Source organism: Etheostoma spectabile, chromosome 21, assembly GCF_008692095.1.
Source record: "Etheostoma spectabile isolate EspeVRDwgs_2016 chromosome 21, UIUC_Espe_1.0, whole genome shotgun sequence".
NCBI classification, from domain to species: domain Eukaryota; kingdom Metazoa; phylum Chordata; class Actinopteri; order Perciformes; family Percidae; genus Etheostoma; species Etheostoma spectabile.
Window position 1 is genome coordinate 278,487 of NC_045753.1, and position 16,731 is coordinate 295,217.

The window sequence follows — 16,731 nt, forward strand, 5'->3', positions numbered from 1 at the left end:
CCCAGAGAGCCGTATGAGTGAGCAGAGCTTCTGCAGAGCGGCAAACCAGTTTGCTTTAGGCATAAATCAACATTTAGATTGTGAAGATGAAGAGTGTAATGTTTAGGTAAGGATTAGAGATGGGGGGGCTAACTTGGTGTGGCTAAAGCAAACATTATGCAGATACTTTGTTCAGGTTATGAGATGCATCCATGCAGTGTCTCTAAACATTAAAAATAACAAAAAAAGGTCAGCAGCAACATGTCTGATCAAAAGGAACGCCCTCAGTAGAACGAGCAGACAAGGCCATGCTCTGCCTTTCATACATGAACTGAAATCTTTATGTGTACACCACTGAATGTGTGTTTGAAAGAGGACACAGTTAACCCTGCTGAGATTTCACAACTTGGGGATACATAATCAAAAGCATCTTTGTGACTAGATTGCATGAGAGCTAATTTGTTTTTTTAAAGTTGAAGTGAGGCGTTGCCCCGAGGTTTAACCTCAGTGTTGAGCGTTGTTTCATGTCCTTCATCTGTCTCTCGGTCTCTCACTTCCTGTCACACACCTTCATTCACCAAACTGTAACTCCAACTCACCCCCCCCCCCAGGTTGGACTCCAGTGAATAAGAATATGCCAGCAGTAGCTGGTGGGCTGAGATGGGCCCAGGAGCTACAGCAGCGCATCCAGAGCCCCTTCTCCAAATTCAGACTCCTGTCGTACCCGTAAGTCTCCAACACGGCAGACTGAAAACACAACAGTGGTGTGGTCATGCATTCAGGCTTGTTCTGTGAGCTGTTTTAAAGGCTTCATTAACAAGCTGTTATATAGGGAAATACAATGTTTTGGCATATTGGCCCCTGGGAAGATCATCATGGGTTGTAAAATGTCTTCTCTGCAGGTGCCTGGAGTCGGCAGATGGAGCCAGGGTCATCCACAAGTATGAGGAGATGATGACACTGCTGGACAGGTGTGGTGTGTGTGTGTGTGTGTGTGTGTGGTGTGTGTGTGTGTGTGTGTGTGTGTGTGTATGGGGGGGGGGGGGTGTGGGGGTGTGGGGGGTGTGTGGGGGTGTGTGGGTCCTATCAGGGTATTCCACTACATGTCACCATGCTCAGGTGTATGGATTGCTGTCCTTATTGGACTGTAAATATGAAAGATAACATAAATCTGGTATTAGCTCCGTCTCGGCCAGGTTTCTTTCTGTAATTCACACCAGCGCTGTTTTCAAACGAACAGTTGTGATTCTGTTAGTTGAGTGCATAACATTTATGAAGAAGCCGCAGTGGAATAGCACGAGGACATTCAGCTCCTGGCTTGATTTATGTTCTCATTACTGCGGCGCTGCTCTGCAGATTATCCCGCAGGACTCCCATAATCCCATGTGTTCTGTTGCTGCTCACTGATGCCAAGTGAGAAATGGCCTTTTAGACCACAAGCAACATCAGAACCTGCAAGAGGAAGTGTAATATTGGGTGGGAAATGCTGTTTGTATAAAGCTGTATCAAGTCAAGCTGAGTGCATGAGAGTCAGAGAAAGAGTTCTATAATTTAGAAGAAATGTCCACATCCAAAGATGAGACATTCCAGCGGGTAATGTGAGTATCATGACTAGTAAATTGAGGTTTTGGATCCTTTTGAATCCTCATCACTACACTTCATAAGCAAGGGAAAGCAGCTTTTAGATTTCAGCAACAAGGCAATTCAAAGGGCTTTACATAAAAACAGCATTAAAGAGCAGTTCACATCATTTGTTAAAGAGATTATTAAACAGCTAAAATAGAATATGACAGGTATGAAATACGAGAATAAAAGTCACAGTGCAGTGTTAGAAATGAAGAGTCACTTAGAAAAAGAAGAGTGTTCAGCCTTGATGTAAAAGAAGTGAGAGGGGCAGCACTAATCTGGGAGTTAGGTCCAGATATGTGGAGCATAGACAGTGAAGGTTCAGTTCTGACTCTGACAGAAACCAGGGCAGACCCAGACCACCAGAGAGGTCTGGAGGGTTCAGAATGTAGCAGCTGATCAGAAATAATCCAACTGTAGTATTTAGAAACCAATTCTCTGAGAGACTTCAGAACTAGACTCATGTGATCCACTTGGTCTTGGTCTTGGTGAGGGCTTAGGCAAGGCAAGGCAGCTTTATCTGTAGAGCACATTTCAGCAACAGGGCAATTCAAAGTGCTTTACACGAAATCAGTTAAACAGATAAAACACAAGTACAAACAGTTAAAAATCATAAGCATTAAAAATTAATAAAACACATGAATAGACAGTTAAAAACAAAATAGAAACATTAGGACACATAAAACACAAAAATAAAAGTTACAGTGCAGCATAAGAAATTTAAAGAAATTAGCATTAATTTAAAGAAAGGCAGCATCAAAAAGAAAGGTCTTCAGCCTTGATTTAAAGAACTGAGAGTAGCAGCGGATCTGCAGGTTTCTGGGAGTTTATTCCAGATATGAGGAGCATAGAAACTGAAAGCTGCTTCACCCTGTTTAGTTCTGACTCTGGGGACAGAAAGTAGACCTGTCCCAGATGACCTGAGAGGTCTGGGGGGGTCATAGTGTAGTAGCAGATCAGAAATGTATTTTGGACCTAAACCGTTAAGGGATTTATAAACTAGCAAGAGTACTTTGAAATCAATTCTTTGAGACACAGGAAGCCAGTGTAAAGACTTCAGACTGGAGTGATGTGATCCAGTCTCTTGGTCTTAGTGAGGACTGGAGTGATGTGATCCAGTCTCTTGGTCTTAGTGAGGACTGGAGTGATGTGATCCAGTCTCTTGGTCTTAGTGAGGACTCGCGCAGCAGCGTTCTGAATCAGCTGTAGCTGTCTGATTGATTTTTTAGGGAGACCTGTAAAGACCCCGTTACAGTAGTCAAGTCTACTGAAGATGAAAGCATGGACCAGTTTTTCTAAGTCCTGTTGACACATAAGTCCTTTAACCCTTGATATATTCTTAAGGTGATAGTAGGCTGACTTTGTTATTGTCTTAATGTGGCTGTTAAAATTCAGGTCTGAGTCCATGACTACACCAAGATTTCTGGCTTTGTCTGTTGTTTTTAAAATTGTTGTTTGAAGCTGAGCGCCGACTTTTAATCGTTCCTCTTTTTTTCCAAAAACAACCACCTCAGTTTTTCCTTCATTTAATTTCAGAAAGTTCTGGCACATCCAGTTGTTAATTTGTTCGATGCACTTAGTCAGTTTTTGTATTGGACTATAGTCCCCTGGCGATAGGGTTATGTAAATGTGTGTGTCGTCCGCATAACTATGGTAACTTATTTTGTTTTTCTCCATAATCTGAGCCAGTGGAAGCATGTAGATGTTAAACAGAAGAGGCCCCAGAATGGAGCCTTGCGGAACTCCGCACGTCATATTTGTACGCTCAGATGCATAATTACCTATAGACACAAAGTAATCCCTATTCTTTAGGTAGGATTCAAACCAGTTTAGTACTAAGCCAGAAAGGCCAACGCAGTTTTCCAATCGGTCTAGTAGTATGTCGTGGTCGACCGTGTCAAATGCAGCACTGAGATCAAGTAATACTAAGATTGAAATTTTGCCATTATCTGTGTTAAGGTGGATGTCATTAAAGACTTTGACAAGAGCCGTTTCAGTGCTGTGGTGTGGTCGGAAACCCGACTGAAAGGTATCAAAACTGTTGCTTAGTGACAAGGCTGTCTGATGGATTTGTTAGGGAAACCTGTAAAGACACCGTTACAGTAGCCGGGTCTCCATACTGTCATCACTTGTTGTGATTTACTGGGCTTGAGAGTCTCCACTGTCATTTTCTCTGCATCAATAAAATGTGATGCATTGCATTGTGGGACCGTTAGCAGAAGGCACTGTGCATGCCCTGGACACCACCTGCTGCAGGCCCTTTTAGAGCTAAGAGTATTCTTAGTGTTAGCTTACAATAATTATGTATTAGTAATATAGTCAGTGGAAGGCTTTACAAGGATGGTGATATAAAAGTAGCCAGCAGTACAGTATGTGAGTCAGCATTGTAAAAGAGACGCACATCAGTGAGCACACACAGATGCCTCTACACACACACCCAGACAAACAGCCATTCTTTATGCTTTGCACGCTTAATAACAGTCTTGACTTCCTGTCCCCCAGCCACAGTGATGGGATGATAAACAGCACCAGTTCTTTGCCCTCACTTTACTCCCATCAGAAATCAGAGCCCTTGTTATGCTGTAATAATCACTGCTGCTGCCTCCGATTAATGCCGCCGTTATTATACATATTTTAGTCAGGAACAGGACGGGCATGCTCACTCATTACCCCACAGACAAAATGCGGCGTGATTTATGGCCGGGGCCGAGGCATTTGATTGCCTCTGCGTCTGCGGTGCCACTATCAGGAAATGAAGCTCACAGCAGAAATCCAATAAGGAGCACACAGTGTGCACTGAAGTTCACATCATAATCATAGCTATTTACAGATTGATATAGCTGTACGAGCCCTGACATATTCTGTGTTTCCCAGTCTCTTGCAGATGATTCAGCGTTTTACCCCCCCTCCTACTTACCCTGCTGCACTGCTCCCTCTCCCTGTAGTGTCTGCTTGATATGGACCAACCAATCACGCCTCTCATTCTGTTTACAAGCTCAGAGGATTGGGAAATGTCTCAATCATATGCCTTTGAGCTGCTCCTTTTATTTGCTTATGTCAATCTCCACGATGCGTGCCGTTTTCACGCCCGTGCCCTGGTCAAATAAAAGCCCCAGGCTCTTTTATCGGGGAAATGAAACAAAGGTGTATCTTGGTGGTGTGAAGGGGGGGGGGTACAAACAGCTTTTGTGTGATAATAACTTGTGTTGGATTGTGTTCTGTGTTCCAGATACTCCAGCAGCCTGTATGAGACATGGACCGAGAGCGTGGGCGAGAGTTCTCAGTACAACCTCAGCCTGCCAGTCATCAGCAGGGACCCGGCCACTCAGCTGATCTCAGTCAACTTCAACCCGCAGGTTAGAAGCAGAGACGCCGGCCGCTACATGTGTCGCTCACAGCTGGAATCCTTTAAATAGCTGGGACAGGATCTGAGTGATTCATTAGTTTGGTGATAGATCTTGCTGTAAGGGTGGTACACCTGCCTGCAGCTGCACAAGACGGTATCAATCTTTCTTTTTAATTAGCTGGATCAGTATTTCCATTTTTTATTCTAAAGCCCTAATGTTGGATCAGGCTGCCCTAAAGAAGTGCTAACCTGCATCTCATTCATCTTTAGTTGGACGTTTTCTACCACCAACAGCCAAACTCTAGTAGTGAATTTTAATGTTTCTTTTGTGATCAACATTTTTTATTGATTTTATTTTTTTACAACATACAAAACAAACAACTCGAAACATTAACACCCCCACCCCCCTTCTGTCATTACCACCTACCCAGACAAAAATCCAGAAAACAGTAGCTACAATATTCCAGACCATTCAACAGAATGGTAACAAAACAGAAAAAGACCAATAAACCAAATAAGCATATGTATAAATGAAGCCCATAAGCCTAGGAGTTACCTAGCAGTTACCATGTTGGAAACCTATTGGCAGCCTGTACTGATAAAAACTGTCAGTGCTTCTAATTTCCCTTTGGCCCTGTTCCCAGCTGGCGGCGGTGCTCAGGGAAGTGAAGTACCTGGAGGCGGGGCGGAGCGAGGCCATCCCTGACACCGCGGTGCAGGTCTACACCACCAGGGGGCAGCTGTGGCAGTATGTGGCCAACCTGGAGCTCACCGTGGGCCGCTACAACAAGGTTGGTTTAGAACACGCTAACAGCAGTGAAGAGAAGCACTGTGTAGGATTTAGGGGCATCTGTTTTCAGAGTTTCTGCTGGGTCTAAAGGTTTCTAAAAGTTTTCTAAAATTTTAGTTTTGTGTTCTAGGTCTTAAAGCTATAGTGCATAGTTTCTGCCTTTAGCACCTCCTTCTGCTAATATTTCGTAGCTTAACAGTTGCATGTGTTTACAATCTATCTGGAATACACACTGTCCTTTCCCTGCAGCACCATGTATTGTTGTCCTAGTGACGTCTTCCATCCATTCATCCCTTCAGGGTTGTAAAGAGCAGCAGAGCCTTGTGGGGCTGCCTGACACTATTTCAGAAACATCAAGCGTAGATCACTTTTACTCAACCAAACTACACTGCCTGCTGTTTGACTTGTATTCTGAGATGATGCTAATGAGGGCGTGCACTGTGTGTGCGTTCACCTAATGACTACAATAAAGGAGTTAGCAGGCTGCATAAATGCGCTTCTCTTTGCTTCGGACACTATCGAACACATCATGTATTGTTGGTCTTATGTAATTGGAACTGGGCATGGGGACAAAACCAAGAGCCATAACTGATGTGATAAACTCCCAGAGGACAAAGCTTAACCATACGCATCACAGCTACGTCAATAAGATGATTACACTCCAAATATATATATATATATATATATATATATATATATATATATATATATATACATATTGCTTCATGTAGCTGAAAGTCGCAGCAACATGGAACGAGCTTAAAAGGCCACACAGAAGATCAATTCAAATGATATTTCTAATCCGTGCCCAATGGATGGGATCTTTGTCTCTGGCTGCAGGTGATGCAGTCCGTGCTGGACGTGGAGCTTCCTCTGGTTCAGGACCAGCTCAGGGACATTGACGCTCAGCTCCAAAAGGCCCAGGAGAGTCTGAACTGGAACAGCCAAGGTCAGGAATCTAACTGATAATTATCAGACACTCTGGTTATTCTGGAAGATGAGTTTTAATAAAAAAACATCAGGAACACAACATGTGTGTATCACACTGTACAAACACTGAACAGACACAGCACGTAGAGAGCCAGTCCAGCTCTCTGACTCTCTTCCTCCTCTCTGTAGTCATGTTCACATCTAATTGTCAAGTGAATTTTAAACAGACAGAAAAAAAGAAAATGTGAATTAGAAGTGTTTCCATCAACTGGTTTAGAGTGAATAAAGTAGTTTGGTCACAAGATGAGGTTAGCAGGGATGTAGATTGCTAAATCAAAGAGGTTGTTTAGTTCTGACCATTTCACTAACTGCCATGACACTGGGCTGCTCGGGGGGCAACAACGGGGAAATGAAACGCCACACGCCGGCCACAGCTACAGGACAGACCGCCACACACGGGACGCAAGCCCTGGGGACACGATCCGCGGTCTTTGTAGCGCGCAGGAACGGGGAATGAAATGCCCCACGCCGGCCACAGCTACGGGCCGGTTGTGGTTAGGAAAAAAAGAACGGGGAAAGGAACTGAAACACACAATCCCCGGTCGATCCCCGGTCTACGGGGTGAAAGTCGCAGCAATAGTCATGTGACATACCTGTTTGCTACGTCACAACTTATTTGGCAAAGCTGTTTCCATCTCCCATTTTGCGCATTAGCTCTTTTTTGGAAAAGGCAAAAACCACTTCAAGCAAGCTTAAAAACTTTTTTGCAATTTTGAGGACGTTTTTTTCCTGAATTTTGCCGTTTCCATCAACATTTTCTAATGCAGGTTCACATATGGATTGACATCGTATCAAGTACATTAATTTTTGTAATGTCAGAAACCATATTTACTTTTTAAAGTGTATCCCGCTGATGTTGAGTGCTGGATGTGACCCTGCAGGCCTGTGGCAGTACATCCAGGAGGTGCGAGACTCGGTCTGTGACCTGGAGAGCCGTCTCCAGAGGACCAAGGACAACGTGGAGGAGATCCAGAGCTGCATGAGCACCTGGGCCAGCCCCATGTTTGACAGGAAGGAGGGCAAAAAAGACGCCCTGCTCAGTCTGGAGGACAGGGCCGAGAGGGTGGACCGGTTCTACAGTCTGATACGCTCCTCTGGAGAAAAGATCCACTTCCTGCTAAAGGTGATTTAGAAAAGGTTTCCCTGTGGTGGTGTTTGGGACATGTCAGTCACATTCAGGGTGTGATTTGTCAAAAAAAACTGAAAAAAAATGTTTTCTGATCATGCACAACAAAACATGTAAGAATTAAGAATTAAGGAGCTCTGTAGAGACTAAATCCAACCAGCAACTGCTGCTGGTAGCTGGTGTCCTGGAGCTCTGTAGAGACACAATAATTACACAATAATTCAGCAAATGCAGGGATATGTAGACCAGAACGGGGAATGCCCCCCCCCCCCCCCCAGAAAATCCCATTGACAGTGATGTTTACCTGTGGGGGAGAGGGCGGTCCGGTGTGAGTGTCAGCCTTTGTCGTGTTACAGAACAATCTGGAGCTGTTCCGAGCCGAGCCGGGCTCTGACCAGTGGAAGGCCTACATCGAGTACATCGACGACATGATCATCGATGGATTCTTCAACAGCATTGAGTGCTCTCTCAAGTTCTTCCTGGAGAACACGGGTAGGATGATGATGTCACTGGTGTTACTACTGTAGTCTCAGAGCCACAGTTGTGCCAGCAAATCAAACATTTAATAATAATAAAAAATAATTGAAAACGTCCTCATCAGCCAGCGCTGACTTGGAAGGTTTCCTAGCAACACTTCCTCAGGGGTTAGCGTGTCAATTGGGTGTCCGATTCAGTTGGCTGTGGACATAAAATAGATGTGGACTTGGTTGCTGGCATGACTTTTGTCAGTTTAGATGCACTGGAATGTAGTTCAAGATTTTGGGGGGTTGTTGCCAGACTGCTGCTGGGTCCAGTTCTGCTTCTGCATGTTTCCTCTATCTACTCCTCCTCCGTCTGCTCCTTCTTCCTCTCCCCCTGCCTGGTGGTAATATGGGAGAACAGCACAGCCATCCTCTCCAGACTCAAGAATTAACCTTCAGCCTCGTCTTTTATAAAAATACTATTTTATACAATTCTTTTTAATATTCATCTCAAAAATTGCCAGAAAGTAGGGCTGCACAATTCATCGTTTTTTATCATCATTATAGGACGCTACAATTTAATATCAGCAGACTGCAAACTGCCCTTTAAAATGTAACTGCCCTTCTGTTTTAGTGCTGCCTTTCATATTCAATTCAGTGTTTGTTCAGCAAAAGAAAGTTGGAGATGATTTCCCTTTATTTGTTATGAATTCAACAAGCACTTTCTTGTATTTTAGCAGAATATCGCAAGCAGCAGAAATGCAGAACTGAGGACAATTAAATATCTTTATACGTTATTTATCGCAACTAATATTGCTATATTCAACATTCTCGCAATCTGCATTAGTTTCTCAAATCGTGCAGCCCTAATACAAAGATTTTAAAATGAGAATCCCTTCCCTCCATGTTGTAGCAGCTGCGATGTCACATCATGTCGACTAGATTATTAGCAAGGACCGAAACTCAGCGACTCTATCTGTCTGATGAAATGGACATACGTTATTAATATAACCTCTTTGCACAAGGTCTCCTCTTGTTCTGGAGCTTTTGGTCATATCGCATGCAGTGGTATGTTTCCGGTTTTAAACACTGAAAAAAAATTGAATCGTTGGCAGAGTTTTCAAAGTAATAAGGAAATGTCAGTTATTATGACCAACCCATGTTTTTGACTGGGGTGGTGTTCCTGCCTTTGGCTCCAGACCCGAGAGCGGCCGCCGCCCCCCTGTTCGAGGCTCAGCTGGACTTGAAGGTTCCCGACATGGTGTTCACTCCGGCTCTGGAGTTTGGGGGGGGAGACAGCTTCTTTGAGCTGGTGGAGAGCCTCATCAATGATGTGTTCCGAATCTCCTCCCTGGTGCCCCGCCTGGCCCAGCACAGCCCTTCCCCCCACTACCAGGTACTGCTGCTGTGAGGCGTTAGAAGACCAACAATAGTCAGTAGTCACTGACTTTCACCGACTTTGATATTTCCCAGTGTACAAAGCACAGCATCAGTAACATCTAAAAATAAGATAAAACTCAAAATAACTACAAACACCCACAATAAAGTGCTAAGTGTTAAATACATAATTAACTTATCCTCCATTAAACCCCCCCCAGGCTGACATGGAGGACATGGCTGATCTGGCAGACATGCGTCATCTCCTCATGGAACGCGTGCAGGGCGTCATGGCGACGTGCTGTGAGTTCCGTAACTCTCTGGAGCGCTACAGCTACCTGTATGTGGACGACAGGAAGGAGGTCATTCGCCACTTCCTGTTGTACGGCCCCACTCTCAGCAGCCGCGAGGCGGAGCTCAACACTGACGACGGCGTCTCAGAGAGCCCACCGACGCTGGAGAACTTCAGAGAACAGGTGGACGGGTGGGTATCGGCCATGTCTGTCTCTGTGTGTCCATCTGTCCACTAATCAGCTGATTTTAGTCTCAGTAGGCTGACATTTCTTCACTCTATTTGTCTTTTTTTTGCTTTTTCATGCAGAATGTTTTATTTCCAAGAAACGTGTGAGATTTAAAGTGGTGCTTTGGTATGACAGTGACAGTGTTTGTCAGTGGAGAATCTCAGTTTTAAAGATCTGTAGAATAAATCAAGTCATCAGTTAGGCTGCAGTTACACTGCTAGGTTTTGGTTTAAAAAGAAATGTCTTCTGCTGCTCTGGTGTTTCCCCCTCTCATTCCCCCTGCTCTGGTGTTTCTCCCTCTCATTCCCCCTGCTCTGGTGTTTCTCCCTCTCATTCCCCCTGCTCTGGTGTTTCTCCCTCTCATTCCCCCTGCTCTGGTGTTTCAGATTTAGAATAAGTTCTTTTGTTTTGAGTGAAGAGGAAGTGTTGGTTACTGACTGGGATGTGTTTGTCATCCTGCTGCAGGTACGAGAAGATCTACGAGGAGGTGTTGGGTCTGGAGCCGGTGCACGTGTTCCACGGATGGATGAGGGTGGATGGCCGGAGCATGAAGAGTGCCTTGCTCAGCATCATCAAAAAGTGGAGCTTCATGTTCAAACAGCACCTCATCGATCATGTGACCAACAGGTGATGCTGCAGCCGGGTCTGCTAGAACCCCTAGCTCATTGTGGATCATGTTAGCTAACGTTAGAGGATAATGCTGAGCTCTGTCAGGCCTGGAACAGCAGCAGTTTTCAATGAAACTGCCACAATCAGTAGCACTAGAGCCTGAGGGCTTAATAGTCTTGACCAAGAAATGTTGTTTCCAATAGATTTTTATGATTGTAATATTATCTACAGCCCTAGTGGATGTGGCATTGTCAGTAATTAACATAATTAGTTGATTTAGGAGTAGAATCCACAGAAGAATAGGCTAAAAAAATGAACTAATAGATATCAACATGAAACTTCCCAAGTTGATTACTCACATGAAGACAAAAAGAAAATGCATTGTACAAGTTTTCTGAAATGTTATTTTTAAATTTGCAAATGAGGCATTATCTTATTGAAAATAGACAAATTTGCATAAATGCCCAGAACTAAAATCTGAATATTGGATAAAATCTTGTTTAATTTTGGTGACAAATTAGCTCACAGTCAATGATTTTTGAAAAGTGAAAAACAGATAATATGAGCAATATTGCCAAGTCCACCCTTATCCCACCTGCTGTGTCTACTGCCACTTTACTGCAGAAATTCTGCTGTGTAACCTAAATCAGCTAATTGTGCAAATTACTGACATTGGCCAAAATGCAACTTTTAGCAACCAAGCTTAATTTCCTCCATTAGGGATGTAGATGCTATTATAATCATATAAGTTAGTAGGAAACCCCATTTCTGAGTTTCCTATTGGCCGTGTAGGAACTATAGCACATCTGTGCAAGTAGAAAGGTACTCCAGGAGGAGGTTTGCAAGATCGTCTGATTATTCCCGGGGAATAACCCTGAATAACGCTCCAGCTCAGTTTTTCTAGTGTCTTTACAAACATGGACATGCAGGACACGTTCTACATGTGATGTAGAACGGTCCCAGACTGCTCTCAGATACCCTGTCCTGCCAAGTTCATAACGGCTCGGTTTGACCTGTACTGCTCCTAGTTGTTGACATGAGCCTGTGACTGGCCGAGGTCAGCTGAGAACATCCAAGACGGAACATTTCATTTACCCATAGTAAATAAATGCATGCACAATGAAAAAGTCTACACATCTTCATTGAACGAGCAAATGTAATAACATGATAACATGTAAGAGCAGCTAGACATGACAAGACCTGCTCAACACTCTGTTCTCATGGCAACAACTAGCGGGTCCCAGCCGTGTGCATCACTTTGTAGCGTCCTCTGGAAACCATCTCTCTATTTGGTGTTGTTTTTTGCAGCGTTTTGTCTGGATCCTGTGCATGTGTTGTCATATTGGTGAAGATGTTTTCTTCGTTTTGCAGTGCGGTGAGCTCTCAGGGCCACCGTAGATGAAGGTTCAAATATGTCTCCCCAAACGGATGGTTCGGTTAGCATCTAAGCTGTTAGCTGGTAGTTAGCCAGCTACAGTGACTCAGACTTCAGAAAGCTCCTCAAGAGCCACAGAAGACATTCTGGTTCCACAGGTCCACTAACTCCCCATGGTGCATACCTGATCTTAATTGGGATTTCTAATAAGTGTCTTTGTAATGATCCCTGTTGTCTATTCCCAGTCTGTCAGATCTGGAGAGGTTTATCAGTGTGGCGGAGGCTGGCCTGAGCCTGCAGGTGGAGGAGGGGGACTACGGTGGCCTGGTGGGGGTACTGGCTCACCTGATGGCTGTTAAGGAAAGACAAAGCAGCACAGATGCCATGTTTGAGCCGCTGCAGCAAACCATCGGCCTGCTGAAGCTCTACGAACAGGAGCTGCCTGACGTGGTCTACAAGCAGCTGGAGGTAAGGACTGATGGGGAGTCATTTTACTAGCACACCTTCTTTCAGCTGAGACAGAGACATCTCTCTCACTTCCACTCTCTGTCTTCCAATCACCAATCTGTGTTCTGTGCTGTACCTGTCACTCCTGCCCTCCTTGCCTTCATCCCCCTCTCCCCCCATGTATGCGTCTGTCTGCAGGTGTTGCCAGAGAAGTGGAACAATGTGAAAAAGCAGGCTGTGTTAGTCAAGCAGCAGGTGGCACCTCTGCAGGCCATCGAGGTGGCCAGCCTGCGACGGAAGTGTGCTGCATTTGATGTGGAGCAGCACACCTTCAGGGAGCACTTTCGCAACAACGGGCCCTTCAGGTACAGGTTTATTATATTTATGTAGTACTCCAGTCCAGACTCAAGACCCTTTTCTGTTGTCTTGGACTCGTCTTGGACTTCTAGTTGGTTTGGACCATGTCCAGCACTATATGCTTTCGTTCTAAAGTAACTTCCACCTGCAAAACGAAGCCACTGATAAAGTGTACCTGACCAGTTTTATTTAAAATCCATCTAGAACAGGCATTGAGATTGGTGGCCTGGTACATCAGGGACAGTAGGCTACCTCCATCATCAGGGAGCAGTCGGTTTCATTTTAACACTTTGTTCTATGAATTCTTCAGGACTAGCGATAAGTTCAAGAATTGGAACTTCAGTTTTTTTAGAGACACCTGCGTTGCTTGTTATTTAGAACATTGTCCATCAGCAGTCCAGAATGTTCTTGTTACACCAGAATAAAAAGACTCAACATCTTATACTGTATGTGAAGCTGCACATACGCTCCATGTGACTTAACGTTTTTAATTAAATTGTTGTACTTAAAGTAAATAATGGGCCTAATTGGATCCTTTCTGTCTCGGTCTTGCCTATGTCTCATCTAGACTTGGTCTTGACTTGGATTAAAACCAGTTTGGACTTGGTCTTGACTCGGTCTGGCCTAGTCAAGGTCTTGGACTCGACTTGACTGCAGCCCTGTACACAATTATGAATCATGCTGTAACTGATTACATGTTATAAGATAGCTATAATCTTAAGTATGACACAGTTCAGCGAGAAGCTTTGATAGATTAACAAGTCACCTCTCCGCCTCCTCACCTGATTATAGAGTGTTATCCCGAGGCTCTCATGTCCGACAAGGCTAATTGAATCTTAACATAATTATAATTAATTCATAGGTAAGAGATGCTTTGTCATAATGTCTAATTGTCAGATTAGTTATGTGTTTAATTGGTCTCTTAATAACCTGGTGATTATTTTCCCATTAATGCCATGGAAGCCATTGTTAACTGTCACAGTGTGCGGTTAGACTCTGGTCTGGTTCTACTGCAGCCCTTCATTACCTTAACACTGTCTGATTTATAGTGTGTGTGTGTGTGTGTGCGTGTGTGTGTGAATGGGATCATGCATTCATCCAGGTTTGACAGCGAGAGTCCCAACCAGATGTTGGATGCATTCCAGCTGCAGATCCAGGAGCGGGAGGCAGTGATGGCCTCCCTGGTGGAGTCTGCCAGCCTGTTCGAGGTCACCGTCTCCGAGTACAAACAGCTCCGACAATGCAGGTAAAGCCCAAAGCTGGAGGCAGGAAATACCACAGGCCCGTGCCAAATTCCAAACTATAGCAGAGATGCTCTCTTACTGCGCTGTCGCTATCTGAAGAGTTTCAATTTTGATGCTGGTTTTTTGATGCCTTTGTCTTCTCTGTCCCCAAGGCGGGAGGTGGTCCTGCTGAAGCAGCTGTGGGACATGATCAGCGTGGTGGAATCCAGCATGGCGGCATGGAAGATGACTCCCTGGAGAGACATTCACGTGGAGGACATGGAGCTGGAGTGCAAACGCTTCTCTAAAGATATCCGGGGGCTGGATAAAGAGGTGAGGGGGGAGAGCGGAGACGGTAGGATGGAACGGAGCTGCTATCGTCTGTCCAGAGCCCTTAGGCTGATTCCTGGTCTTTGTGTACCACAGGTGAGAGCGTGGGAGGCCTTCACCGGTTTGGACAGCAGGGTGAAGAACCTCCTCACCTCCCTGCGGGCCGTGGCAGAGCTCCAGAACCCGGCCATACGCGCCCGGCACTGGCACCAGCTGATGGCTGCTACTGGAGTCCGCTTCACCATGGACCAGGTTTACATTCCATTCTCCAGATAAGCTATAAGAACGTACTGCACACTGAGTTCTGTATTCACCAGCTGCACACTCTTTAGTTGATATCATGTGGATTCTTTAAGGGCAGTGTGCTCTGAGTATTTCATGTTTTCTGTCCCATCCTCACTGGGCGCTTTGTCTGCTGAAGGAAGATCAGATGATGTTTGTACTGATAGGTTTGTTTCCTACAGGGGAAGACAGTGATAGCTGCCACCATTAGAATCTTATAATAACAACCCACCTCCCGTTTTCTATCTTTAGACTCTTGATGTAAACATCTGTCCCTTTTACCAATTTAATAGTACTTTTACTGAAGTACAATATCTTTGTACTCTTTCCACGTCTGATGTTGACCACCAATACAGGCCTTGGTAGTGTCCTGCTGTCCTGCTGTGTGTAACACCTGCAGCCGGCGCTGAGGGTTGCTGCTGTATGAAACTGTACTATTTATAGATAATATATGTCTAAACTGCAGAAGCAATTTGTTGCCGTGTTTGTTGTTGACGCCAGTTGGACAGAAACCCTCTGTCCTCTGCAGCTCTGCTGTCTCTTCTGTAGCTAATAAGTAATTGTAATTAATTGTCCAAGAATATTGAGATGTGATGTGTAGACTGTGCTGTGAGTCCAGTTTTTTCACACACACACACACACACACACATATAAATATAACTAATGTTGTAATGTTATCATATGATAAAGTGTAGCTGTGTGTTGTCTGAGCAGGACACCACGCTGGCCAGCCTGCTGCAGCTGGAGCTGCACTGCTTTGAAGAGGAGGTGAGAGGGATCGTGGACAAGGCTGTTAAAGAGATGGGCATGGAGAAAGTCCTCTCTGAGCTCAACTCCACATGGACAGGTACAGGCAGAGACATTCTGTTGTAGTAATTATAACAATAACTTGTATTTATGTAGTGCCTTTCACAAAACCCAAGAGCCCTTTACCAGAGTTTCCACGGGGTCTTAACAAGTCTGAAATTTCAAAATCTAAATGTTAGGCCTTAAAAAGTCTTAAATTCACTGACGAATCGTGTTCTAGGTCTAAAATAATTAGAAACAGATCTAGATTGAATGTTTCCACAGCGCTTTTTTTTTACCTTTTTTATTCTGTGGCGGTATATATAATTTTCTGCAATATGACTACAAATGAGACCAACATGCAACTTATGTTGCAGCCGAGTGCAAGGCTGCGCCAGCCTCGTTCAGGGACACATTTTATATTCTTCAGCTCTGGGCAAGTGTAAGATTAGCGATGTTTCCAGTTTTTTTTTAATGTGGTGCTATAGGTCTTAGATTATGTTTATAAAAGTCTTAAAAGGTTCTTAAATTTGACTTGTTGAAGCCTGTAGAATCCCTATTTTCAGAATTACTGGAGCCAAGCTAAGCTAAGCTAAAGGCGGCTGTAGGCTGTGGGGAACAGGTGGTGTTTTTGAAACATGGGATGTAGCATTGTGGATATCTGCAACACTAGAGCAGGGCACTTATTTCTTTAGGAAGTCTTACCTTTTGTTCATAAAGGTCTAAACATTTGTATTGTCCTTCCATAGTATTTACCAATTCCTTCATTATTCTGTCCCAAAGCATCTCTACAAATGTTTCAAATTATCGCCCTATTTCAAAGCTTCCTTTTTTTATCAAAAATCTTGGAAAAATGTGTATTTATGCAGCTACAGTTTTTTTTGGAGGCACATGGCACTTTAGATATTTTTCAGTCAGGTTTTAAAGCATTTCATAGCACTGAGTCTGCACTTTTAAAGGTTTTTAATGACCTGTTTTTAATAACGGATTCTGGTGATTCAGCCATTTTAGTGCTTTTAGATCTCACTGCTGCTTTCGACACAGTTGACCACACAATTCTACTATCTCGCTTGGAAAACTGTGTGGGAGTTAGGGGGACTGCCTTA

At 44.2% G+C, this 16,731-nt stretch overlaps 1 protein-coding gene across 1 annotated transcript in view; it reads left to right on the forward strand.

Moving 5' to 3' along the window:
• Positions 1 to 16,731, forward strand: part of LOC116671474 (dynein heavy chain 9, axonemal-like) — a 122,242-nt gene that overhangs the window by 6,715 nt on the left and 98,796 nt on the right. Inside the window, 16 exon segments of the mRNA XM_032502789.1 lie at positions 591 to 705; positions 882 to 950; positions 4,835 to 4,961; positions 5,596 to 5,742; positions 6,582 to 6,690; positions 7,613 to 7,854; positions 8,214 to 8,349; positions 9,518 to 9,714; positions 9,917 to 10,179; positions 10,682 to 10,843; positions 12,446 to 12,668; positions 12,846 to 13,012; positions 14,107 to 14,250; positions 14,401 to 14,560; positions 14,654 to 14,809; positions 15,554 to 15,686. Of these exon segments, the coding sequence (XP_032358680.1) occupies positions 591 to 705; positions 882 to 950; positions 4,835 to 4,961; positions 5,596 to 5,742; positions 6,582 to 6,690; positions 7,613 to 7,854; positions 8,214 to 8,349; positions 9,518 to 9,714; positions 9,917 to 10,179; positions 10,682 to 10,843; positions 12,446 to 12,668; positions 12,846 to 13,012; positions 14,107 to 14,250; positions 14,401 to 14,560; positions 14,654 to 14,809; positions 15,554 to 15,686 (2,550 nt within the window).